Below are 26,048 nucleotides of genomic sequence, written 5' to 3' on the forward strand. Positions count from 1 at the left end.
CAAATGATCAACACTTAACTATCTGCCAGAGAGTTGGGGCCTGGAGCTGGTGAGGTTTGCATTATTCATCTATAAAAGGAATTGCAAAAGCCCAGTGAACTCCAAAGCATTTGTTAGGTTTAGTCTCCTGGCAGAGGATTATTGTGCAACTTATTTTGGGCATTAGTCTCTGAGCAGGCTCCATGAGCATCTTATTATTAAAAGGACTCGTACAAAGCAATTTTAAACACTTTAAGTAATCTTCTTTTTATGTAGTGTTATTTCTGAGAAACCTAGAAAGATTAAAACCAGCATCTGTGACTGGATGCTCTTGGTTAGATTAATATAAACTTCATTGGCTGTAATGTTGTTTCTCTGCTTGTTTTTTTTTGTACATAGTTTTTTTGCCTTCCTTCATCATAGGCATATGCTATTGTATTTTTGCATCGTTGCTTATAAATTTCAAGCTGATGCCACTGATTTTTGACTTAGAAATGTAAACTTTGAGAGATTTATTGGAAATTGAGGAAAACAGATTAAGAGCCATGTGGAAATTGGAATGTATTTAACGTACATATGTGTGTAGCTATAGAGTTGGCTATTTAAAGTTGAATGTGGTTGAGGTTAAAAATTCAACCCTAACTTTTAGAACATAGGATCTAGGTATATCTATCTACATATGTTATGTGATGTGTAGGTTTGTAGTAGCTCCTTGTCACAGAGTGAACTGGCTTCTCACTGAGTTGGTTGATACCGAGTCTGTTTAGGTATGGAGTATGGTTGTGGTAGCACCTACTCTGCTTGGGGCTGCACTCTTCCCACTGAATAGTTCCCAACTCGCGCTCTGCTCCATGTGCCACAATACTCTGCCCTCTGGGGTGGGAGCAGCAAGCAGCAGCTGAAGGAGGGAGGGGGAGCCCAGTGTCCCTGGTGTTGCAGCCAGAGTGTGAGTACTGGTAGCTGAGAAGAAGCCTGGGAGCTGAAACTTAACCCATTGCTGGCTGCATGCAGTCCACAGGTCACCAGTTAGACATCCCTGGTCTGAAGTAGGTTCTTGAGAATTCTGCATGAAACGTTGGCCCTATTGTAATCGATGGAGGTTTCAGCAGGGCCAAGATTGTATCTATATCTTTAGAGGTGGTGGCTGGGTGGTTGTTGACCAGTCCTTAATCACCATCTGATTGGCTGCAGAGAAGAATCTTCAGTCCAATGCCTGGGTTGGAGCCAGGGACAATGTTATAGGCTATGAGACTCATTCTTCATTGTCAGGCATAGAAACGTTTCTTCTACTGTCTTGCTGACTGGGACACTGGAAGCACTGCTTGGTCTGACCTCAGACTGTCACCCTTTCCCTGCCCTGCAGCATACAAGAAAGTCCTTTATGTTGGATGGTCATTAGGTGTTTTGTGATGGAGGGAACATCGTTTGGGATAAGAGCAAATAGCTTGGTCTGAAGAGTTTTAAACTTGAGAGAGCCACGTAATAGATGACGTCAATGTACTTCTCTGTCTCGACCCTCATTTTGGAGTCAAAGTCCGTTGTAATTTGTTGTTCGTTCACTATTATTGTAGAGAATTTTGTACATCAGAAATAGAGACGTGTGGAACTGAGATTACAGAAGTGTTCTTTACACCCGTGTTTCAGAGTCATTTTTATGATGGCGAGCATTTAGCTTTTCCTGTGGTTGAGCCTCAGAGTTCTGAAGCTAGCAGTTTATCAAGGCCAGCACCTACCCTGAGACAGGTTAAACAGAGCCGCTTATGAGGCTGCCCCAACACACTGGAGTGTGTTAAAATCCTTTAGGGGGTGCTACACAGTGTTAGCATTATTAGGTTTGTAAACACAATTTACAGGATAAATCCAGAAAATTCAAATAAAAATCCATAGTTGTGTTCTTTCTGAGTATTTTTGCAACAGAAAAACTGCTCTATTTTTCTGTAGTCAAAAAAGAAGAAAACCTTAGAGCTGGCATATTCTGAGGGATTCCTCAAGTCTATCCAGAGGTGCCTTGTATCTAAAAAGATTGAGAACCACTCATCTCAACCCAGGCAACCCATTATAGAGTATCTAAGCTCCTCATAATCTTAAGGCATTTATTGTTACAAAACCCCTTTCCCTTCTTCCTGCAGCCCCCCCCGGCCATACACACACTGTAGAACTGCTACTTCTATTTTACTAATGCAGAGCAGAACAGTGAAGAGACTGAGGCCCAGATCCACAAAAGAATATAGGCCTGCATCTCAAAATGATTCCAAGCCTGCACCCATGTTCTAAGGCAGCGGTAGGCAACCTTTTCTGGCTGCAGGCTGGGATGACCGACGCTGGGATGGCAGGATGGGGAGAGTGCCCATGATCTGCCCTTCTCCCTGCTGCATTACCAAGAGACTGCTCACAGAAGGTGTCCCCAGCTCCTGAATGCTGCTGAAACCCATGTCCATGGGCCAGGTCCAAAGGGTTCCAATGCATTCTGATTAGAACACATTGGAACATTTTAATTGAAATGCGCCAGCATGTTCAGTGTCTCTAGTATTCAGCTGCCCACATTTCAAAATGGTGGTGGGGCACTTTAAAGTTTGTTGAATGTCCCCTTTCCCCACCCCACCCCAGAGTACCTGTATAGGCACCCAAAGTGACTAGGGCACTGGTTTGGGAGAGTTGGATTCCAGTCCCTCCTTCTAGGGGCCCCAGGAAGCTTGTGTGCTGAGGAGGAAATTGAGCTTGGATCTTCTGAAACCCAGGCTAGCACAATAACCTCTAGGCTGTTCTTGTATGGAAGGTAGCATTCATCTACCACACTATGAGCAGTGCTTGTCTATATTTCATTTTTTTTCCCTCTTAGGTTATTGGAGGTCATGTGTGGCCTTAAAGGACTCCTCTAGAGGAATTTTTTTTCACTTCCTAGATGCTGTCAATCGTTGCATACTTTTCCTTCTTTCATTCTCCTTACTTCTGGGCAAGGAAATTTGTGTTGCTTGTACCAAAAATCTCACTGGAATTTTCTGCATACAGGTCTTAATAGGTTCAGTATATCTGTATGGGTTGTTTTTGAAGTTATCTGAAATACTTTGAGTGAGTTTGTTTCCGAAAAGTCATTGTGCAATAAATTATTTATGAGGGTTTTTTTCTGGAAATGTTGGTTGCACCACTATGTAATGAAATGCAGTTTCTCAATCCATTTTGGTCCTGGAGGATGGGGGAAATGGGTGCAGGAAAAGAATGAGCACACACTCCACAATCTCTTTTGCAGCGTGCTTTTTGATGGTGTGTTCCAAAAGCCTGCATGCTCTAAATGCAGTAAGCTACAATATGCAATTACAAAAAAAGAAAACTAATCAGAAGTCAAGCAGAAGAAGTTTGAAGAAGTCAAACAGAAGAGGTCAGCAAAGAGAAAACATTTGCATTCACTTTTGCATATAAAAAGAAAATCATTCAAGTTCCGGAGTAGTGTACAGGTATTTATGATTTATATCTGTTTCTAAAATCAGATATTCTGTAAGTCTTACACATCAGAACCAATTTTGATATTTAGTTTTAAAACTCAGTTTGAAGTGAGGAGTATAATTTAACCACATAAGATTAGAGGAGACCTCCAGAGTTATTAAGTTCAGTCCCCTGTTTTTGCGGCTAAGCCACAGGGCCGCTAACCGACTTCTGAATATTCATTTTACATGGGGAAATTTCTGACCTAGAGCATATTACACAACCAGTGACACCTTTCTGTAGATTTCAGCATAATAGGAAAGGTAGCTTGAATTGTGGAGTGCAAGGCCATTCTGTTTCAGTGCTTGCTTTCAGTGCTTCCAAGCTTGCCAGATGGTCCCAAAGACCAATGGATAGCCAGGCACAATTTAAAGCAGGTCTGAGGTAGAAATCTTCCTTTGACTCCTTGGGTTTTGATAGGTTTGCTTAACCAAGCCCAATGCCTTGGGTATCCTCAAGCAAGAGCTTTTTCATTGAGGCTACTTTGGAAGAAAAAACAGAGAACATAGTTTACTTGAAACAGAGAGGATGAAAACAACAATGTGGTGGGAGAAGAATAATATTCCACTGGTGCTCCAGAGCTGTTGGACTCCTCAGATGAGTACAGACGCTGTTCCCAAAGGGGCTTGAGGAATAAGTTGTTACTGTCAGTGTCATTGTTAACTTGTACTATGAAAGGTATGCTGTGAGAAGAACTTTGGGGATGAGCATGGGCAGGAGGCTCTGCAAAGATAAATGGCTTCAGTAAGGACAACACAGATGAAGTACAAAAATATTGGGAAAGCCGCAGACTTTAGGCCCTCTCTACACTGTTGCACATATTATGCAATTACATCATTCATTGTGCAATTAATTTAAACCAGTTAATTTGCAAAATGTAATTATTACACCATAAAAAGATCCATACAGTTATAAAATTAAAGGTGGAAAATGTATAACTGTAGCTATTTTCTATCAAACTTTAATTTGAATACGTAGCATAGGTATGACCCCGTGGCTAGGAGTGCCATCAGCTGGTGGGCCTCCCAGGTGTGGCAGTGCACCATGTGCTGCCATGGCTGGGAGTCTTGTAGCTGACAGGTCTCCCAGCTCTGGCACCCTCTCATGCCATCCCAGGCTCCCTCTCCACTGGCAGTAAGGCATGATAGAATCTGATGTTGGATTCCACAGTCATACACGTGTGGCAGAGCAGGAGACATGGTTGTGTCAGATGCTATCAGTGCCTTTACCTAAATGTCTTAGAATCGGAACACTTTGTCCTTTGTGTGGAAGGTAAACCTGACCTACCAAGCAAATGAATACTAAGGACACTAATGTCTAAATAATAATAAAAATATGACCACCTAGTAAATGTATTTTTTCGTTCTTGTCTTTGCAAATCAAAGGGTCTGAATAACAGCTTTTACTCTGCTTTCTCTCTCTGTAGAAGCTGACATATAATTTGTTATATGTTAGTATGTTACAGAGCTACGGGTAGACTGACCTCTAGAGGACATACTGGGCATGTCTACATGTATATAGAGGTAACTGAATAAACTCCAGCACAGTTTGACCTGGAGTAAACTAATCTGGATCTACACCGCCATCTACACATGCATTTAAGTGCAGTAATTTACTCAACCGTCAGATGGTACTTGTGCCTGACAGGACTATCCAATCATGTAGTAAATTAGTCTACACCAGTCTAATTGCTGCACATGTGTAGACAATGATGCTTTACTGCACAGCAAATTAAATTAGTCTACTGAACAGTAAAGTGCATATGTATACATCCCCACTATGTTGCAATAAAATAGGCTTCTGCTTTTTGTTGGTTTTTTTGTTATTTTTTGTTTGGTTTTTTTTGCGGTTTTTTGGTGCAATTTTTAAGTTCACTCCAGTACTAATGTTTTAGTACTTGATTTCTTTTATTGCCTTGTCCAAAGGAATCTTTTTCCCTGCTTTGCTTAGTTGTTACTTTACCAAGAAAAATTACAAGTGGATGACAATGGGTCAAAACTCTATTACCTTGCGGGAGAGTTTTGGTGGAATTGCAGTTTTCTAAGCTTCACTATCTGGACTGTTGGGCTACCAGCCAGCAACTGGAGGTTGAGGGATGTGGCTAGGGGGAGCGGCCTGCCACAGAATCCTTACACTCCAATGGACAGGGCAGTCGGTGGCAGGTGGGTGAGCAAAGGCTAACACAGCCTGCAGCCACTTGGTTGGTTGTCAGTACCATGGTAAATTGCTGATTGCCCTCCCTTTGCTGCTGCTGCCCTGCCTTGTGACAGGGCTGGGGCTAGTCCTGCCTTGGGCTGTCACGGAGTCTGGAGCATGAAGCGAGTTTGACATCCCTAGCTTAAGGGTAACTTAATTTGGAAAATACATTTTAAACTTTGGAAATCCCAAAAGGCCCTTATGTTCCCTCTGTTGCATCTCTAGTTAAAGAACACTGTAAGGTCTTTCAGTGAGAGATTGTGTCCACCTGCATGTTTGTACATCACCTGGCAGGACACAGTGCCCTAACAGAGTGAGCTTTCTGAATGCTGTAGTAACACACGTAATAATGAAACAGGCAAAAACCACAGAATTAACCTTGCAAGTGATACTGACCAATTCTTTTCAGCAATATCCTCTCACCATATGCATTTGAGCTGAACGTATGATTCTGTGAAGAGGACTACTTTAATAAAGGGAGGCTCTTGCATTTCCTGTAGTTACCCTTTGCTGTGGCTTACTAAAATTAATTTTAAGACTGAAACACATTTAGGAGAACAAATGCATGTCTGGACTACAATTATAAGCATTAAGAATTCATAAAATTTAAATTAATCGGATACTAATTTTTTTTAGCATGTTTGTAATAAACTTGTGAGATTAAATCACAAGAGGTTATAATTCTTTTGATATTCCTCTTATGATGATTTTCAGAGTTTTTTAAGTCTCTGAAATCAGTTTTTAGAGGAGAAAAGACATATGGCTAGTCAAAACAGGTTTCTATAAAAATATTCAGCCTTGACTAATTCAGGTATCAACTGTCACTTCACAAAGCTCTAAAAATAGCCTAATCTAGTTGAGAGAAAACATGTTTATTTTAAAACAATAATATTTTAAAATTAATAGTTTAAAAGAGAACATTGGCCAAAAGCAGATGATGATGAAGCAAGAGTGCCATCCTTCAGAGAGCTGCTCTGGGAAATTTCTCCCAATGTGTAGATGTCTCGCTGTATATACCAAACTGCAGGACCAGGGTCTGGAATAATTCATTTTGCCTGATCCATCATGATGATGTAAAAATAAAATCCATTAATTTTTGTTTGTGATGCTTCACCAATTTATTTCTAAAGCTATGTTTTGAACTTGCTCAGAAATAGTTTAACAAACATATGGCGTTAATGTTCAGAATCATTGAGGACATAGGCAGAATAAAACTTGTAACCAATTTCATTATTTTTTTATTTTAATAAATGGCTTCATAGGATAAGCTCTAAGCACACAATAAAACAAGGCAACTAATTAATACTAGCAAGCCAAATGGACCACCTTCCTCAGATTGCTTTTATGTGCTCCTTACAGTGGTGCCTATTCATGCAAAAGCCTGAGGGAATGACCCTTCCCTGTGCCAAGGTCATTGGATCTGGGCTGTGTCTGACTAATGAGTTAAATGCAAGAGCAAAGCTGAGAAGGCATTTTATAATTTGAGAAACTTATTTCAGCAGCATGACCTCCCATCCTGCTTTATGTCAAAGTGAGTAAGAATAATAAACCGCATCATAAAAAATAATGGTTTCTGTTGCCCTGTGAAGGTCTGCTGTGTTTTTTTGTTTTTGTTTTGGGTTTTTTTCTGTGGTCCTACTTTTCTGCACTCTCCATTGACGTCATGCTGCAGACAAGACTTGGAGAAATACTTCTTAAAATGACCTATGTATCTGGATATAGATAGGTCCAAACATGCAATTGTATCTACACACACCTGGCTTCTGGGTCTGCTAACATGGTTCCAGTAGCATCAGGGTCATAATACCTACTTAGACGTTACTGTCATTGGCACAAAGGGGGGGTGTGTGTGGTTGTGCCTCTTCTCCCTGGCACTAGCCACTACACCCACCTTCCTTCCGCTCAGCAATACTGCACAGTCAAATGTGTTGGGTCACCTTGTAGAGTATGCTATCTAATGTTGGTTGTATGGTCACATAATGAAAGACGTGCCTCTAATGTACTTTCACATACAATGCCATAGCAAAGGAAGGGGGGAAGGAGGGGGCAAGTGGGGTGACCGCCCTGGGCCCTGAAGCCAAGGGGCGCCAACAGGCACTGCCCAGCTAGGGCAGGGCACAGAGTGGAACTGTGAATGGCTTGTTTGGGGGGGGGATGGGAGAGGCACGGGGATGGGGGAAGGGTGGCTCCCACCACTATGTGCACTCTTGAGCAAGCAAGTGAGGGAGGGCATGTACTCCCTGGATCTGTGCATGGGGAAAGGGTGGGCTACCTCAGTGGGCTGTGCCCCAGGCGCCAAACTTTGTTGTTGCGGCACCCTTCACATATTTCAGCACAGAAATTAACATGTAAGGAGGAAGTTTGTCTTTAGTAAGTCCTGCACTTAAACCTGGGATTAATTGGAGAAGTTTATCTGGAGATGTTTATTTGTTTATAGACTGTCATAAAAATATTAACTTCAGTGGTTTGATCCTGCAGATTATGTATATGCATACTTAATTCTCTACACATTAATAGGTCTGTTAAAGTCAAGAGGACTCCTTTAATGTGAAATCAATGTATGTAGAAATGTTTGCACAGTTGAGGGTCTAAAGATGCTTCCTCAGCCTGATGAAGGGTGTTGTGCCCAAAAGCTTACTGGAGAAGAATTTTTCCAACTATTTGAGTTGGTCTAATAAAAGATACTGGATTTACTCAAAGAACCCTGTCTGCCTCAAGCTTACCATTACACTTTTATATAGTTTATTTGTTTTATAACTTGTTTTTCCATTGATAGTTAAGCAGTTCAAGATGCTTTCATATGGATTACATCACAGAGAAGTATATCCAATTTGTATATTTGCTTTTTTAAAAAAAAATATTTTTCATGAAACAGTACCTTTTTTTTAAACAAAGAAGCAGAATTGCTGTTAAGATGGGATGACAAATTAGTTATAATGCAATAAAAACATTTAGGAGAATTTTATATTAGTTAACACAGTTTGGTTTTGCAGCTACAAAACAGTCCAGGTTTATGTCTTTAATTTAAAATGCAAATGAAAGCATAGCATCTGTCTCAGAAGCCATAAAATACTGGACTTTAAGGAAGAGCTTAACTTCATTCATCATTTTTATTTCTCTGCTGGTGGCTAAAAATTGTTCTAGTGTGCGTCTGCCAGTACAAACAAGATCACTCTCTACAGGCTTCTCTAATTGAAATCTAACTCTGAGGCATTTCTAAATGTTGTGTCAAGAAGTCAGGGCCTCTTTAGTTTGCCCTTCACAAAAATAGCTTCAGCTCAGTTTCTTATGAGACAATTGGGTGTTTTTGCTTTAGTGCATGCCTCAACAGATCATGACTGTGGGTGAAGTTTTACTGAAATGAGGCCCTCAGATTCTCAAAGAAGGGTGGGAAATTAGGGGGTGAGCGGAGGGTGGGAGAATACAATATCTCACTCAGTAACATTTTCTCATGTAGTCAAGGCTTTTGAGAATTCTATAAAAGCGGAATATAAACTTCAGATATTACATACCAGATTGGCTAGCTCTTCATGTTTTGGATTGATTTTTTTTTTTTTCCCCTCCTCCCCTCCTTCACAACAGGTTGTAGGTTTTAATGTCTTAAGAGGAAGTGCTTAAGTGCCACTTAGTGGCTGTCCAGAGGAAATGTAAGAGAGTTCTCATGGCAAAAAGTTGTTTAGAACACTTTTTCTACCACCGGAGGCATTCCTTACTTTGATTTACAGGAATATAGGCTGGATTCATGGTTGATGGCAAATTTCCAGTGAGATTTGCATCAGATGCTTGGTCTCATATGTCCCATTTTAATAATCTTTGCTTCTAAAACAGTCCTTTTGGACAACCCTTGTGGGTTCAGAAATATACACAAGCACTAAAAAATCAGTGCGTTAACTAGTGGTGTAAGTATCATTTAAATAATTACCTTTTTAAACTCCTCTAATGATACTGGTTAAATGGTTAAGGAATAACACATATTACACATGTGGGGCAGATCTCTCATGCCTTCCCATCCTCAGCAGAACTTGCTGCAAAGTGGAGCCAGGCACCCCCCTGCCCCTTCCCTGCTCAGCAGCAGCATCTCCCTGCACCTTTCCCTGCTGTAGCCCAGGTGGGGACTGGCCCTGTGTACTCACTAGTTCTCCCATCTGTGCTGCTGTCTGCGTAAGTGGTGGGGGAGCCTGCTCTGGCTTGGCTGCCAGCTGTGCTGTGCTGCTGCCCCGAGTAATTCTGCAGAAGGCCAGAGAGAGGCAAGCTGGCTCTGACCAGGTGGGGGGAGGAGGTGGTGGCAACCCCCACCACCCATGTGAAACTGTGGGTGGCAGCAGCCAGTAAGCGGCCTTCCCAGTTTGTGGCTGCCCAATTCTGGCTGCAGCGGGGTGTGTGTGTGTGTGCATGCACGCACGCGCGCATGTAGGGGGAATGAAGGGAGAACCATATGCTAAGACAGACAGGCAGAGCTTATTTTTTGAATGCTTGCTTCATCTTTAAGGGATACTAGTCCCCTCTTCCCTCTTTCCTGCCATCTGCTTGCACAGGGAACAAGTGGTGAGGCCATGTCCCTTTCCTGGGGCATCAGGCCACTTCCCTTTCCTGCCAGACTCTGTCCCGCACTGAATGGTAACTGTAATGCTAAATGGTAACAGTAATGCATGCCTGATGAAGGGTATTTATACCTGAAGGCTTACTAAGAAGAATTTTTCCAACTATTTGAGTTGGTCTAACAAAAGATATCAGAGTTACCCAAAGAACTTTGTTTACCAGTATAAAGATACTTACTTTTTAAATATTTAAAGTTTCACAGCCCTTGTTTATCTGATTTTTCTGCTCTATAATTAGCTTGATAAAGGAAGTAAAATGCAGGTACCTTTAGGTGCAAAATGCTAAAATTGCAAAGGAAAACATTTTGTGGGAGAATATAGTTTGTTTATAAATATTAAATAGACAAAAACAGTGCTTGTTCAACAGACTGGTGTCTGGTATCAGTTCATGGTCTGGAGTGTCTCTTAGTTCCATTAGCTGGATATTTGATTAGCATGAAAACATTACCTATCAGGGTGGCACAAAATAGGCTTGATGCAATAAGCCCATTTCCAGTTACCAACCCTTAAGAGCCAAATTGTCTTGGAAACCTGTAGGAATATCTCAAACTTCAGCATGTTGAAGGCTTGATTCTCTCTCTGATACTTATTCCCAGTATTGAGAATTAGTAGTAAGTTGCATGTGTTCATCAGCAGGAGAATAGATTTCAGGTGTCTAAACTGCATTCTCTTTATTCCTCTTACATTTTTACTGTCATGTAACTTTTCCAGTTACTAACAGGAGGCCGTTGGTGGAAGTTCTGCAGGGATGCAAAAGTTGAGAGAATTCTCCTAGTCTGTATTTGAATGGATATAGAGTAGGGCTGTGCAAAACAGTACCGTTCTGCTTCGACTTCTGTTTCGACATTTCAATGGAACAGTGTTTTGTTTCGATTTCATAGACACTTGGGCTGGAAGGGACCCTGGAGGATCATTGAGTCTAGCCCCCTGCCCCAGGGGCAGGAAGTCAGCAGGGATCATAGGATCCCAGCAAGATAAGCATCCAAATGTCTTTAGAAGGCATTCAGAGTCGGTGCTTGAACCGCCTCAGTTGGCAGTCTGTTCCAAACTTTGGGGGTTTGGACAGTGAAGAAGTTCTTTCTTATGTCCAGCCTGAACTGGTCATAGTGGAGTTTGTAACCGTTCAATCTTGTCATCCCTTGGAGTGCTCTGGTGAACAGATATTCCCCCAGATCCTGATGAGCACCCCTGATAAACTTATAGGTGGCCACCAGATCACCCCTGAGCCTGCGCTTTTCCAGGCTGAATAGCCCCATTGCTCTCAGCCTCTCATCATAAGGCCTGTTTTCCTGACCTCTGATCATGTGCGTGGCTCTCCTCTGCACCCTCTCAAGCTTCTCCACATCCTTTTTGAATTGTGGAGCCCAAAACTGGACTTGGTACTCCAGCTGCGGCCTCACCAAGGCTGAGTACAGCAGGAGAATGACGTCCCGGGATCTGCTTGGAAGCATCTGTGGATGCAAGCCAGTGTTTTCTTGCTTAATTAGCTGCAGCATCGCACTGAAGGCTTATATTCATCTTGTGGTCAACCATGACCCCCAAGTGCCTTTCATCTGTAGTGCTAACCAGCGTAGCACTACCAAGCCTATAAGCATGGTGCAGGTTTTTCCTCCCAAGGTGGAGAACCTTGCATTTTTTTGGTGTTGAACACCACCAGGTTCTCATCCACCTATTTGCTGAGCCAGTCCAGGTCAGCCTGGATCACCCGCCTGTCTTCTGGGGTGGATGCTTTGCCCCAAAGTTTTGTGTCATTGGCGAACTTGGCCAATCTGCTTCTGACACCAATGTCCGCATCGTTGATGTAGATGTTAAACAGTATAGGCCCTAGGACAGAGCCTTGTGAGATCCCACTGGTCACAGCACACCAAGACAATTGGATCCCATTGACCACCACCCTCTGGGTCCTACCGCAGAGCCAGTTCCCCAGCCAGCGGATCGTGGTGACATCAAGGCCACAGTTAGCCAGTGTAACCGAGAGATGATCGTGGGATACCAGATAGAAGGCTTTTTTAAAGTTGAGGTATATGACGTCGATCTCTTCCCCTTTGTCCAGGTGATAAGTCACCTGGTCATAAAAGGAAATGAGATTGGTCGAGCAAGACCTACCTGCAACAAACCCATGCTGGGTATCTCTCAGGATATTGCCTTCAGCTGATCTGTTAAGGATGGCCTCCTTGATAATCTTTTCCAAGACTTTCCCCAGGATAGAGGTCAGGCTGATGGGCCTGTAGTTTGCTGGATCCACTTTCCTCCCTTTCTTGAAGATAGGTATGACATTGGCCCTCTTCCAATCATCGGGCACTTCACCAGAGCACCAAGAACTCTCAAAGATCCATGCCAGGGGCTGAGCTATGATGCTTGCTAGCTCCCTGAGTACCCTTGGGTGTAGCCCATCAGGGCCGGCTGACTTGAAGATATCCAGCCTGTCGAGGTGTTCCTTCACAAGGTCAGCTTTGATGGAGGGCAAGGAATCTCCCTCGCCCGGGCCTCCCTGACCCATAGTGGACAGGGCCTGTCCATGGGGCTGATGGAAAACTGACGCAAAGTACCCATTTAGCAAGTCTGCTCTTTCCTGGGAGTCAGTTGTCGAGTTTCATTTTGTTTCATTCTGTTCTGTTTCATTTCATCGAAACTGTTTCAACGTTTCACCCATAGGCTATAACGGGGAAGCATGAAACTGCCTATAACTTTGTAATTTCTTGCCCGATTCAGATGAAACTTGCAGGGATGGTAGCCCCTTCTGAGGGCATGAAGCCCACCAAGTTTCAAGGAGATAGGTGCAGAGATTTCTGGGAAACTGCACCTCAAGCTGTTGACAAGCAAAACTTATGGCACTTGCCAGCAGCGGCAGCCTCCTGTCATCTGGACCACCAAACCGGGGGTCTGCACTTTCGGGAAGGCTGCAGAGCTGTGCCAGACTCCTCCTAGGGGTGTGGGCCCTCATCTCCCTGTCGGATGACAGGAAGCTGGTTCTGTGTCTGGGGCCAGCGGCAGCACCAGTCTTTCCAGCGCTGGGAAGGTTGGTGCTGCCACTGGCCCCAGAAAGCAGAACTTGCCCCTTGTGATACAGCAGGCACATCGGGGCCCACACCCCTGGAAGGAGTCCAGCACAGCCCCCATAGCCCTCCTAGGAGTGCAAGCGGGCCCCCAATCTGCCTGCCAGATGACAGAAGGCTGCTGCTGGTGCTGGCTGGGACCATTGTGCAGCCTGTATCCAGCTCCAGGAGGATAGGCGCTGTCGCTGGCAGGAGCCTCCTGTCGTCCAGCAGGCAGATTGGGGGCCTGCACCCCCAGGAGGAGTCCAGCACAACCCCTGCAGGCCTCTCAGAGGTGTGGGCAGGCCCCGATGTGCCTGCCAGGTGACAGGAGATGGCTGCTGCTGGCTGGGACCATTGCTGGGTTTCATCTGTGCCAAGCGCCAGGAAGATTGGTGTTGCTGCTGGCCCCAGTGGGCAGTCATCTGGTGCACAGATCTGGGGGCTGCACCCCCAAGAGGGCTGGGGGCTGTGCCAGAATCCTCCCAGGAGGCGCGGCCCCCGGATCCGCACCGGATGATAGGAGGCTGTTGCTGCCGGCTGGGACTGGCGCTGAAGCCATTTAAGTCTGGCTTTGGAAACTGAAACATTTTCAGTGCCGTTGTTTTGTGTCAAAGCTGTTTCAAAGGCTTTTGTTTCATTTTGAGTTCGAAATGTATCAAAACAGCTTCAAAATGAAACGCCTGGCAAAATTTCGTATAGCCCTAATATAGAGTCTTTTTCATGTTTGTTGAAGACTAATTCAGTTTTATGCATTCTAACAGAGTATCCATATATGGTTCCTGGGGACTGAGAAGTTCATAGGAGGCCTGGATAAACACAACAAAAGTTCCTCTCTGAGACTGTTGATTTAAAAACAGGTTCCTGGTTTTAAACTTCTGAAGATAAACTGACAAAGGCTTTTGCCACATTCCCTTTATGCAGCCTTAACAGTCTGTAAACTCCAAACAAACCATATAAAATCAGTACAAATAAGAGAACTCTTATGCCTCCAGAGTTCAATCCTTGCTTCTGAACTACAAATCTGTTTTTCTCACTCTCAAGAGAGTAGCCCAGACTTTCTTAAGTCATAAACTAAAGAAAGCTTCAGTCAGAAGTTTAAAGCTTTATACAAATTGTCCCCAGGCAGGCTGCCACATTCTTAGTAGGTGAAAATTAAGGGCTTCCAAAATTCAATTAGATCTTGATTCATTCCAATCTAATAATTTTAATCTTATTCTAATTCTTATCTAATAATCTGATTTGTATAATCTAGCCTAAAAGTCAAATCTAGAAATCTTAATTTTTTTTAAAATTGTATACTTCTTCCAACAATAAGCAATAGCCATTGCTGAAAGCACTGAGGCCAAAATTCTCTGTCCTGTCCCTCTCAATTCCTCTAATTCAGGGGTGGGCAAAATGCAGCCTGGGGGTCAGATGTGGCCTGCCAGGCCATTCTATCTGACCCGCAGGGCCCCTAAAAAATTTAGAAAATTAATATTTATCTGCCCTGGGCTGCCTGTCATGCGGCTCTTGATGGCTTGCTAAAACTCAGTAAGTGGCCCTCTGCCCAAAATAATTGCCTGCCCCTGCAGTCTAATTGGTCCTACACATATGCTGAAAAAAGCAATTAAGAAAATACAAAAGAATACCAGTGCATAATATAATAAATAACCTTTACTACAGAGTTTACAATGGAGCAGTAAAAGATTTTAATCTATTCAGAGTCATATGAAACACCTCTAGATCAGAACTTAGTCAAATATCCCTTCTTGATGTGACAGGAAGTGCCCCTGTAAGAGCCAGGAAGTGGATTTTTTGGGTAATGAGATTCAAATTCAAGATACTAAATGCAGGTTAAGCAATGATATTGTACCTGCTTAAAATCCCACAGAAGTTTCACTGGCACCTCCATTTCTCAATACTCCAAACTAACTCATTTCGTTGTATTCCACCCCAGAGGCAGTTGCACCAAAGAAACTGTTCATTTCTTGTTTTTAAAACACTTTATCATTGTTTAAGACCAAAGTCACTCCAATTCTAGTCACTTAGTTTGCTCCAGAGAAGCTGACTTTTGCCCCTGTCTGGAGACTGATGAACTCTAGGGGCATGTCCCCATGAGTGCACTCGTGCGTTTTCCAGGGACAAATGGCAGTAGCACATATTTGTACTGCTGCTACTTGTCCCTGGGCATGCTGTGACGTGGCAGATTACCCCAGGTGACGTAGGGGAGGCTGGGACCAGCACCTGGGCTGCCTTTCTTGGGGGCCTCCTGGGGCTGCAGTGGTGGTGATCCAGGCACGCAGAGCCTGGTTGGCAGCCAGTGTGGCTCTTGCTGGTCAGGCTCTGGTTTTGGACGTTGCATGCTGTTGCCACGTGCACTGTACCACTTTATTTTGGTGCAGTTTTTTAGATACTGGGATTTCCTGGTGTCTAATTTTGTCCCCAAGCACATTAATATGTTAACATGTGGTATGTGCATTTTGCGGTGCCTCTAAATGCTTTGAGGCACCACAAGCTGCACATTCTCGCTCATGGGGACGCAGCCTAGGACTCCACTTCACTTATGAGTATACCCGTATGGAGCAGGTGTCAGGATTAGGACATAAGAAATGTCATAGAGGATCAAACTACAGGTCCATCTAGTCCAGTATCTTGTGTCTCTCAGTGGCATAGAATGCATGCAGAGCGGATGCGTGTTTATTTATGTAGGGCTTAGCCAGACATTTCTGTTCTCTGACCTTCTTCTCTTACAGTTTCCAGCAAATAGAAGCCCAGGAAGTGTTTTGAAGGTACAGACCTACTACATTTTAATGCACACTGCTGGATCATGAATTTGTATAATCATCTTTTGAATTTGGTTAAAATATCAAGAACAATTATTATTAAGAAAAAGATGGAATTATATTTATTTTATTGTATTTTATTTTTATTTAGCTAAATAGTCTGCTGCATTTGGAAGTGTACATTTTTTTAGGATCAGGGTCTAGTACACAATCTTGCTTATTCGCTCTGTGCGATTTACATGTGTGAAACTGAATGCATGTATTAGTGTTTAGCTTGGGTATAATGTGAAAGGGTGGAACAACCATGGAAGAGGTTAAAAAAGCCTATGTTGAATCACTCAGTTGAAATGCATGCTTGGATTCATGGTTATGGGATAACGGATGACTATTGTTAAGGAATCTTTTGTTCTAACACAAATGGAAGTGCAGTTAGCACATGTGGCAGAAATATGCTGTTGGATCTTGCACTAAAATAAGATCCAGCGCTTGAATTCTTTGAAGTGTTTCAGCTTTATCAAAAGAATAGATGATCAGTGGGGGCACATTCCTTTGCTACATTTTAACAGTTGTTTTCCAATACATGGTTATGCAATAATAAGATAAAGCATTAGTGATAATCAAACTGGGGAAAATGCACTTCCATTTAAAAAAAAACCAAAAAAACCCCTGAAATTCAGAGAGGTGATTTTTTGGGGTGATAAAGAACAGTATTTGAATCTCATTCTTGAAGAGGTTATACTAACTTTTTGGGGTTTCTTCACATACTGCCAGAGACGCTATGTTGCACAGATTATGAAGTCCACACTTTTGAGATGCATTTAAAGGGTTAATAAACTGAAGGAGGCAGGAGACAGAAATGAGAAACAGCAAGTAAAGTATACATGCAAAGGAATATTATTCATTCAGTATTTCAGCCCCAGTATATTTGAAGTGGAAAATAATCTGTCACACAACAAAGCAATAGATAATTCTATTAAAATACAAATAGTGTAGGTATTTACAAATAGGGTAGGTTATTGTATATGTTAACTATGATCTTGGTATGTTGCCAAAACTATTCTGAATATATCACTACACAGGAAATATCTGGTGAAGGAGCATGGTGTAGCTCCTAATCAAATGAAGACTGACAATGGAAAAGAATCGGAGGTCTGATTGGTCAATGAAGCTGAATGCACTTTTAATTTTAATGAGGTAACTGTTGTGTACAAACCAGTCCAGGAAGAGTTAGCTTCATCCTGCTTAAGGTCTAGTGTTTGATTTACTTGAGGGTTAAAACAGAGGTCTGGGATGAGGGCAACATTACAGAAATTAAGATTTCTTCAGGTGGATTCTGGAAAGGAAAAGGAAAACATGGTATTTTTTTTCTTTTCTTATCTTTACTTGCTTTGTTAAAGTTAATATTCATAAAGATATAATTGGAGCTGAGCCACTGATTTTAGTGGCAATAGAGGGAAGTCCTTTCCAATCAAAAAATGTTTTGCATCTTGTGGGCTACGATATGATCAGGTGTAAATTACTGGAGCTCCACTTATTAGTAGAACAGTGGAGCTGATTTATATTCCTGGAGATCTAGCCCAATACACTTGTACAGATTTTCTTCTGTCTTAATTGAACTGCTATTTTCACTGAAACTAAATATATTGCTTGTTAGATTCTAGAAAATCAGTGTACTTGGTTAGTGTGAGTTTTTTGTCTAATTGTTTCAGTATCTTGGTTTTCTTTGATTTTTTTTTTTTCTTTTTCTATGGAATGGCTCTTCAAACAGCTGAAGTGAAATTCCAGTAGACACCTTAGAGTTTTCATTCAAGGTTTAGAAATGCTTCCTTGAGGCATCCTAACTTCTCACCATCAAGTGTTATATGCGTTTCTGCTGTCAAATTAGCCAGGTTCAGCTGTGTGCTTTTAAATATTTAAAGGCAATATGAATGTTGCATTGGAAAGTAGAGTTTAAATTGACAGTAGAGCTTGGCTTTTTAATGGTGAGAATCTAATTTGTGATTATGGCAGATAAAACAGTTACTAAGAGATGTAGCATCTTTCCATGTTGTGGAGAACAGACTACTTTTTCATAGCAACCTGGTACTGCAAAAACTAACTACTCACATGTTTAAAACTAATCATTTGCACAAGTAAGGATCAAGGCCTTATATTGTAAAAACATATGTACAGAATTATTTTATTTGTAATGTGTGTTTTATCTGAAGTGATGTTCCATTTATTGGCAGTATTTATTTGTGGTTATCTCTAGCACATTGTAAAATTATATTTTATAACTTTTATTTTAATCCTAATGAAGAGCTGCTGTGTCCATTCTTTATTTTCTTTGTGTCAGGACTATCTGGACACACAATTTTCTTATAGTTATCCATGATTAAAAGCAGAAGTTTTTATTCAGTACTTCAAAATTATATAATTTCCAGTGTGCAGTATTCTTCCACAAAGGAAATGAGACATTCTCAATTCAAATGTTTACTTCCTAGCTAAATAACTCCTTTTAACCACATACATTTGGAGTTGAAGGGTAGTTTATTTTTGATGCTTAGTAGCTGATTCAAAATGAAAATTTACGCAGTCACACATTTATTCATTATTTCAGTGCTTTGCAGTCCTTCCTTTTACTCCCTTCCTCTTTTTTTACTCCCTTCCTTTAAACTTTCTAAAGCTGTTTTTTTGTTTTTGTTTTTGTGTTTTGTTTTTTTTTGAGGGGAGGTGGGGGTTGCGAAACTTCTTTCCCAATGACCAACCACAGAAATCTCTAGGGAATAGTTCAAGACTCTAAAAGAAAGGAAATGTAATACTTACATGTGGGGGAGGGAAGATAGTAGGAATTTGGATGGTGTGAATGAAAACCTTTTTATTGTGACTTCTCTAGCATCAGACATGGTTAATCTGCATTTGATTGTCTTATTCCTAAATCTCATTGTCAAAGAGAGTCTTTCATCAGGTATATTTTATTGATATGTATATTTAATTTTCATGCTCCAAAATGTTTCTGAATTAGAGCTACTGTGAGTGAGCATGCGCAACAGGCACTAAAATTGTCATCACTTTATTTTCAATATTTTTAAATGTAGTTTATCATAGAAATCTACTGGGGTTTTTGCTTTTTTTTTTCCAAGCCTGGGAGTTTCTGACCTCAGTTCAGGCTACTAGACAGCACCCTCTAGAGCAGTGGTTTGCAACCTTTTTATTCCTGAGACACCCCTTGATAGACTCAAGGCACCCCACAGAAAATGCCAGCTCTGAGTTTTCACTCATTTTTTGACTCCAGAAAAACAATAAAGCAATTCTTTTGTTTCAAAGAACTCAGAAAGACCACACCCAGTCAGAATGCTTTTAATGCAGTGGATTCCTATTTGAAATTGTGAATCATGTTTGCACACCTAACAATGCTGACATTGCCTAGCACTGTGCAGCACCCTTGAAAGGAGCTCCAGACATGCTGGGGTGCAATAACATCCTGGTTTAGAATCACTGCTCTGGAGTGGAGGCTGCTATAAAGCAAGCTGCCTGGGTGAACCCCCCCACACTCACAGGCAAAGGCCTCCTTACAAGCTGAGAGAGCTAAGCTACCTCTCTCTGGTAGGTTGGTCTTTGTGATATTGGCAGATGTTTTGGCAGTCAAGAGGACTAGGTTACAAGAAGGGCTCCCCTTGCTGTACTGGGCACTGCATGCCGACACCTTCTCTTATTTCATAGTTTCTACAGCTTTGGGACTATAGCTTTATAGTCCCAAACTCTGACAGTTTGCACACTACCTATTTAAAATGATACAACCTTGCGTACCACCAGCAATTTTTGTCATATAAAGAAATTATAATAAATCTGTTAATGCATACCATTGACAGGTTGTTTTCATACCACTGGCGGTACCCATACCCCAGATTGGAAAACACTGCTGTATAGCTGTTTACCATTTTTTCCCCCACCCTTTCTCTATTTTTTCAATTCTATAGTCTGGAAGCTACCAAATATCAGGTCAGTCAGCTGAAGAAATTCTGAATTATGCTAGTGTTGGTGGTTTACAGAATTATAGGGAAAGTGTTATCATCACTCTTTCTACTTACTGTGTAATCCTCAGGTTCTTCCTTGTTCCTTCCAGCTCTCAGACAACAAGGCTAGGAACAGACATTACATATGAATTGGTATAAGTGATCAAAAACCAGTCTAAATCTTAGTGCACATAAACTATTTTCAAAATGTCTGAAACTGGTATAAGATAAACTTGGATATATGTAGTATCAGACTTAACTGATTTAGGTTAAATCGCTGTATTGAACTTCTGTTCCAGATCCCCTAAACATTCAAGTTAACTCACAGTCCCCCAGCATCCCAGGATGCTTTGTGCCTCCTCCATGAGCCCCCCCCCCCCCCCCCATCACAGAGCAGGCAAGCTAGCCTTGGCCCAAGCTGTCTGCTTCAGCCCAGCAGTGAGGCATGCTCTAGTGCTTGTCGGGCTTCTGGCCTGGGCTACTGCAGGAATGTGGCTGCATTTCTGGAATTAGTAGCGAGTCTGTATTTACTTGCTTATCGGTTCAATCTATGCATTTTAGACTAACCTGTGAAGATTGACTTGATTCAGCCTCAAGCTTTTTGACTGTCTATATGTAGCCCAAGTTATCCCTTACCCCAGAAGCCCAGCTGAAACTGAGGATCAACTGAGTGTCCACTTCTTACTCAGCTCTCATCCTTTTTGTGCCTGGAGTTTTCAGACACCCTGAGTCCATTATGCGCACACTTCGCAAAAGTGAATCCAAGCCATAAAAAGATCCTTGGCCATGGGCTCTCCCTGGTTCATCAGCTTTTCCTCCTCAGTCCCACTCTAAGCACTGGGAACAAAAGTTTTCTTCTGCTTTGGGGCTCTCAAAATATGAGCTAAATACTCCGTTCTCAGAAAGATGGGAGGGAGAAGATCCTTAAAATAGGCCTTCTTTTGCACAAAAAAGTATTTGTCAGTCTGATGAAGGACACTTTCTACCCCCACTTCATTGACCATTCAAAATTAGGTAATTCAGGTTGCCTGTTCTTGAGCAAAGATGTGGAAGTTTTGGTTAATTAATTCATTCCAATTCTGAGATTTGTACCAGCAATCTAGTATTTCCTGTTACCCAGAAATGCCTCAAAATGAGCTGTAAGATGAGCAGGTCTACCTTGTCTATACTGGAATCTTTTGAGGGAAAACTCTCTTGTGGGATGTAGTCCACACCAAAGAGGAAGACTTTTCCCTTCATATGACCAGTATAGTTAATCAGCTTATTCCAATTTAATATCTTAAGATTATTTTCTTGACTCACTCAACTAATGCCTCTTTCTCTGTGCTCATGTATTACAGTTTTCTTGTACTGGTATATAAAATGTTATATATATTGTCCTATTATGCAGCAAAGCCTGATAAAAGAAGCAGAATGTTTGAATTCCCTCATATGGTAATTTGTTTTGTTTAATTTAGGATACAATTTTAGCCATTCAGGCTACTCCATCTCTCCTATCTGCTGTTGCTTCACTCCACAGTTGATTTACTTATTGCTTGGCTCTTTCTCCAGGTTCATCTGTGAGGCAAAAGGAAATGCTGAAGTGACTGAATGAGTAGAGAATTTCAGCATTTATGAATTTTGTCATTACCAGGGCTTGAAGTAATTACCAGTTTCTAGCTAGAGACCTAAACCTACAGTACCAGTAAGAAAAATAGGTGGGCAGTCTCCAGATGAGAAGTACAGTTCCACCTGTCACCATCTAAGGAGCCATGGAAGAAAGGGAAGCCTATTGGAGTTTGTTCCTGACACTGGTTAGGGATGGTTTTTCTTATTGTCCTGTGATTGGCAACATCATAAAAACTTGAAGCCCCTCTTGACTTCTAGCTACTAGATTGAGAAGGTGCTTGGACAGGAAGCTCCAACATCTTCCAGTGGGTTTCTTGGTGCTTTAACTATTACAGTGAAATCCTGGTTCCATTGGAGTTAATGAAAAAAGCTTCCTTTGTTTCAACAGGAGCAGGATTTATTTCTTGGAATGTGAATACCTGTGGACCATAGCCTCCATTATGTATATCTGATGTAATGTTGAATTTGTTGTGTAATGTTCAATTTATAGTTTAGGCATGAAAATGATATTTTAGTTTTGTTTAACAGCTTTCTTTCTCTTATCCTTGGCAAATACAAGTTTGTTCTATCATCCATTTGTTTAAAAACAATTTTCTCCATATCTTTTCAGGTGTTAGCTAATAGTCCTAGTTCTGACCTGGCTATTTGGGTTGGTTGAAAGGCATAGGTTGGGCTATAGATCAGGAAAATCTCCTTCCCCCTCTCCCTAACTTCAGTAGATCTACATGAGCAGTTTTGCTTGTCCTAGTTTTCTTCTCCATGTCTAGACACAGGTGGAATGGAAATCTGGCATTTTTAGGCTATTTCAAGTAGTGTTAGAGTGATGTTGTAGTTGTGATGGTCCAGGAAATATGTGAGGCAAGTATGTTTGTGGGCAATATCTTTTATTGAACCAACTGCATGCTTGGAAAAGATTTAAATCAGCTTTTGATTACAAGGAACCCAGATTGTTGGTCCAATGCAAGATGCCACCTATGAAAACCCTTGCCTCTAAACAGTTTCAATTTTTTCTTTTTTAAATCTAAGTATATTTAGAAAGAGGGAACAAATATCTTTAAATTTATGGCCCTGTTCTCCGTCAGCTACTCTCCTTTATATAAAAAAAAAAAAAAAGTGTGATTATTAGTGTGACTTCATTTCCTTCTTCTCTTCCATCTGGTTGGGGAAAACGAGTTATGTACATGTACAGAAGTAGAGAGAAGTAGTTAGTGGACTTGGATTTCAGCAAATCCAGGGAACAGATTAAAACAAATAAAGAACAAGTAAAAATAAAGAATATTCTGTAATGAAGGGTCAAATGCATTATGTAACCAGCAAGAGCCCTATAATTCCCTCATGTCCATGTTTATCCAATGAAATTTGAAAGCCCTGCCCATGCGTGAGAACAGAATTTAGCTCCAGGAAGGCAGAGAATGGTATAGGGTCATGAAAGGGCATGTGTACGAAGAGCTAATAACTCAAAGTAAAAATAACAGCAAACGAATATTCAGGCTGGGAAAGTTCCTTTAAAAAAAAAAAAAAAAAAGGATTGAATTGGGTCTACATGTTGTTTGTGCGATGGAGGCTTTACACCTAAAGCTAGCCACACTGCTCTGTGCCCATCTCTCCAAAGCATTCAGCATGTATAATTTGGAAAGCAAGAAGCAAGTTCTCAATATTAGTAAGTAATCAAACCAAACTTCTCCCTGATGTAAAGTCTTATGAAATCTTGCTTAGTACTGATTTCTAATGAAATCTCAAAGGTACTGCACCCTTTTAAACTCAAGTCTCAAGCCAAAAAGCATAAGGGAATTTCACTAAAACGTGTTCTACTTTTTATGGGAGTGGGCAGCTATACAATATAAAGTTCCCTTTTTTGTAATGATGTAAAGCAGAAAATGTGGCTTGAAAGTATTCCTGTGCATAATTATGTATTTTTTTAAATAGTAGAAAATATATCTGCTAATATTTTCCATTATAACATCCGCTAGATCATGTTTTTAGTTTAATGATTGTGTATTAAGATAAGGGTGTATCAGAAGCTACTCTGTTTTGTTTATACAGTACAAATGTATTCCCAACTCTCTGAGTTTTTTTCCAGTTACCAGAAATGGATATACAATACTTATGGAAGAGAAGTTATTTCCTTAAACTTTGCACAAGCCAGATTTAAAAACAGAAAAACAGAGTTTCTAATTTAAACCATCAGGCATTCTGAAAAAGGACAGTTATTCATATTACATTGCTAAAAATGTTTTTAGCAGTTAGAGGAATCATTTATGCTAAATATTTCAGACCTACAAAGGTACTTGTGTCCATGCCTTGCATCAGTATAATAGCTGAGTGCCTCCCAGATTTCAGTTAATATATTTTTCCCTCGCAGCTGCCAGGTTCCCAAATACTATTTCCATTTTACAGGCAGGAAACCGAGACAAGTAGAGACAAAGTAATTCAAATCTGCGGCAAAATTTAGAATTCAGTCTTGGGTTGTCTAAATCAGTGGTGCTCAACCTTTTGGCCCTGCTGGCTACATGAGTGGGGTGGGGCCAGTCTGTGGGCCAGATCATTCTCTGTATGCCAGACTCTGGCCCTAGGACTAGTGCTGCCCCAAGTGCCAGGAGTGGCCCTGGGGCCCAGCACTGCCTTTCCTGCCCCTGTTTGCAGGGATTGGTTCGGTGCAGGGCTGGCACCATCTGCTACTGCCTCCTACCCCCAGGATTGGTTCTTGGGGTCCCAGTTCCATCCCCTCTTGCCCCAGTGTGCTCGGATTGGGTCCTAGGTGCTAGTGCTGCCCCTGCCTGGCCCTGTGTGCTGGGATTGGGTGCCAATCTAGGGCACAGCACCTGGGGCTCCCCATGAGTATGGAAATTTGGAGAGGTTGAGGGGGGCAGTGCCACTGTTCTTCTGCCACCAAATTTTTGCACCTGTGGGGAGCTCTGTGGGCTGGATGACATGGCACTGTGGGCAGGGGATTGAGCACCCTGATATAAATTCTAACTCAGTGTTTTAACTTTAATGTCATTTTTCCTCTCATTTAAATGGTACCTTAGAGGATGTACAAAACCATGTACATGTTACTAGTACAGTTACCTTTGATTCAGAAAATGAAGTGGAGAGTAAGGTTAAGTGACTAGTTCAGAGTTGCTCACTTAGTTGCAGTCAGGAATTGAAGTCAGATTTCCTGAACTACATCATCATCTAATGGCAGCTAGGAGGATGTACTTATTGTTTGTTTTTAAAACTGGACCTGGAGCCAACCAGGAAGGGGTAGCTGAGAAAGCATCTGTACAGACTGTATCTTTACACTGAAGTAGGGAGACAAATTGTCACAGGGACACTGAGGTGTCCTGTGCCTTAAGTAAAGAAGGTGGGCTGCTGTCAGTCAGCAGGGCAGCCTCAGGTGCTGGTTGCTATGGCAACCAAGTAGGTCATGTGACCAGAAGGGGGGAGGGCTGGGCCCTGTATAAGCAGCTCAGGCTGGAGCCTGAGAGCAGTTCCCCTCTGGCCACTGCACAAGCAGGAGCTCTGCGGCGGAGAGCTGAGCAGCAGAGCCTACGGTGGCAGTTTGACCGCTGCAATGATGCGAGGGGAGCGGGAGAGCCCTGGGAAAGGTATTGGTGAGAGCCAGCGTTGTGTGTGGTTTGTGTTATAAGCCGGTGGGCTTTTTGCTTGTGTTATAGCCGCATGGCTCACGGTTTGTTATGACTACACCGGAGGACCTGGTGAGGCTGTAGGGGTGAGAGGAGGCCTCACAGGGGTTCCCCAGCAGCTTGGAGGTTCCCGGTGCTCAGTGGGGCACAGCGAGTGGTGCCAGTGGGGCACAGCGGTTTGCACCGGAGAGGCGCGGCAAAGGCCCCAGAGGGGGCAATGGCTGCGAGAGGCGCGGCAAAGGCCCCAGAGGGGGGTGACAGGCCCTAGGCGGGCTGTGTAGTATATCAGGCCACCCCAAGGCGGGCGGCAGGCACTTTTGATAGGCACTCAGGACGGGTGCGGACTGAAGGGGGTTTCAGAGGGCTTCCACGGCAAGAGGGGAGCCCAAGGAATCAGAGGGGCCAGGTAAGGCTCCGGCCGCCTGAGCCTAACTGGACTTGCAGAAACAGACTACCATTAGTGACAGGATTCAGAAGGGGGCCAGGCAAGGCTTGGGTCGCCTGAGCCCAATTGGATGGTTGTTATTCGTAGGACTCGGAGAGGGGACAGGTAAGGCTCAGGCCGCTTGTGCCCACCAAAGTAAATACCCAATGCGGATTGCGGGATAGGCCCAAGGACGCCCAGAGAAAGGGGCTCTGGTGGCGGGCTGAATCCAGGGGGCACTAGGTAGGGCACTAGTGGCAGGCCAAGCCCAGGGGCGCCAGAGAAATCGGGCACTAGTTGTACACCAGGCCCAGGGGTGCCAGCGGAGGGCCGCTAGTG

General features: G+C 42.4%; 1 protein-coding gene across 7 annotated transcripts in view; it reads left to right on the top strand.

The window, feature by feature from the left end:
• Positions 1 to 26,048, top strand: part of TBC1D1 (TBC1 domain family member 1) — a 182,124-nt gene that overhangs the window by 19,841 nt on the left and 136,235 nt on the right. The window contains exon 1 of one of the 7 annotated variants that reach the window (XM_090035748.1): positions 17,292 to 17,409. The exons of 5 other annotated variants lie outside the window; for them this stretch is intronic. In XM_090035748.1, coding sequence (XP_089891874.1) covers positions 17,344 to 17,409 — 66 coding nt within the window. In that variant the 5' untranslated portion in view covers positions 17,292 to 17,343. Of the gene's footprint in view, positions 1 to 17,291; positions 17,410 to 25,173; positions 25,247 to 26,048 lie in introns of those variants that run through there. One more of the 7 variants, XM_090035750.1, reaches the window with a different exon arrangement.

Source organism: Crocodylus siamensis, chromosome 2 (genome assembly GCF_052110815.1).
Source record: "Crocodylus siamensis isolate JL-2025a chromosome 2, ASM5211081v1, whole genome shotgun sequence".
NCBI lineage: Eukaryota > Metazoa > Chordata > Crocodylia > Crocodylidae > Crocodylus > Crocodylus siamensis.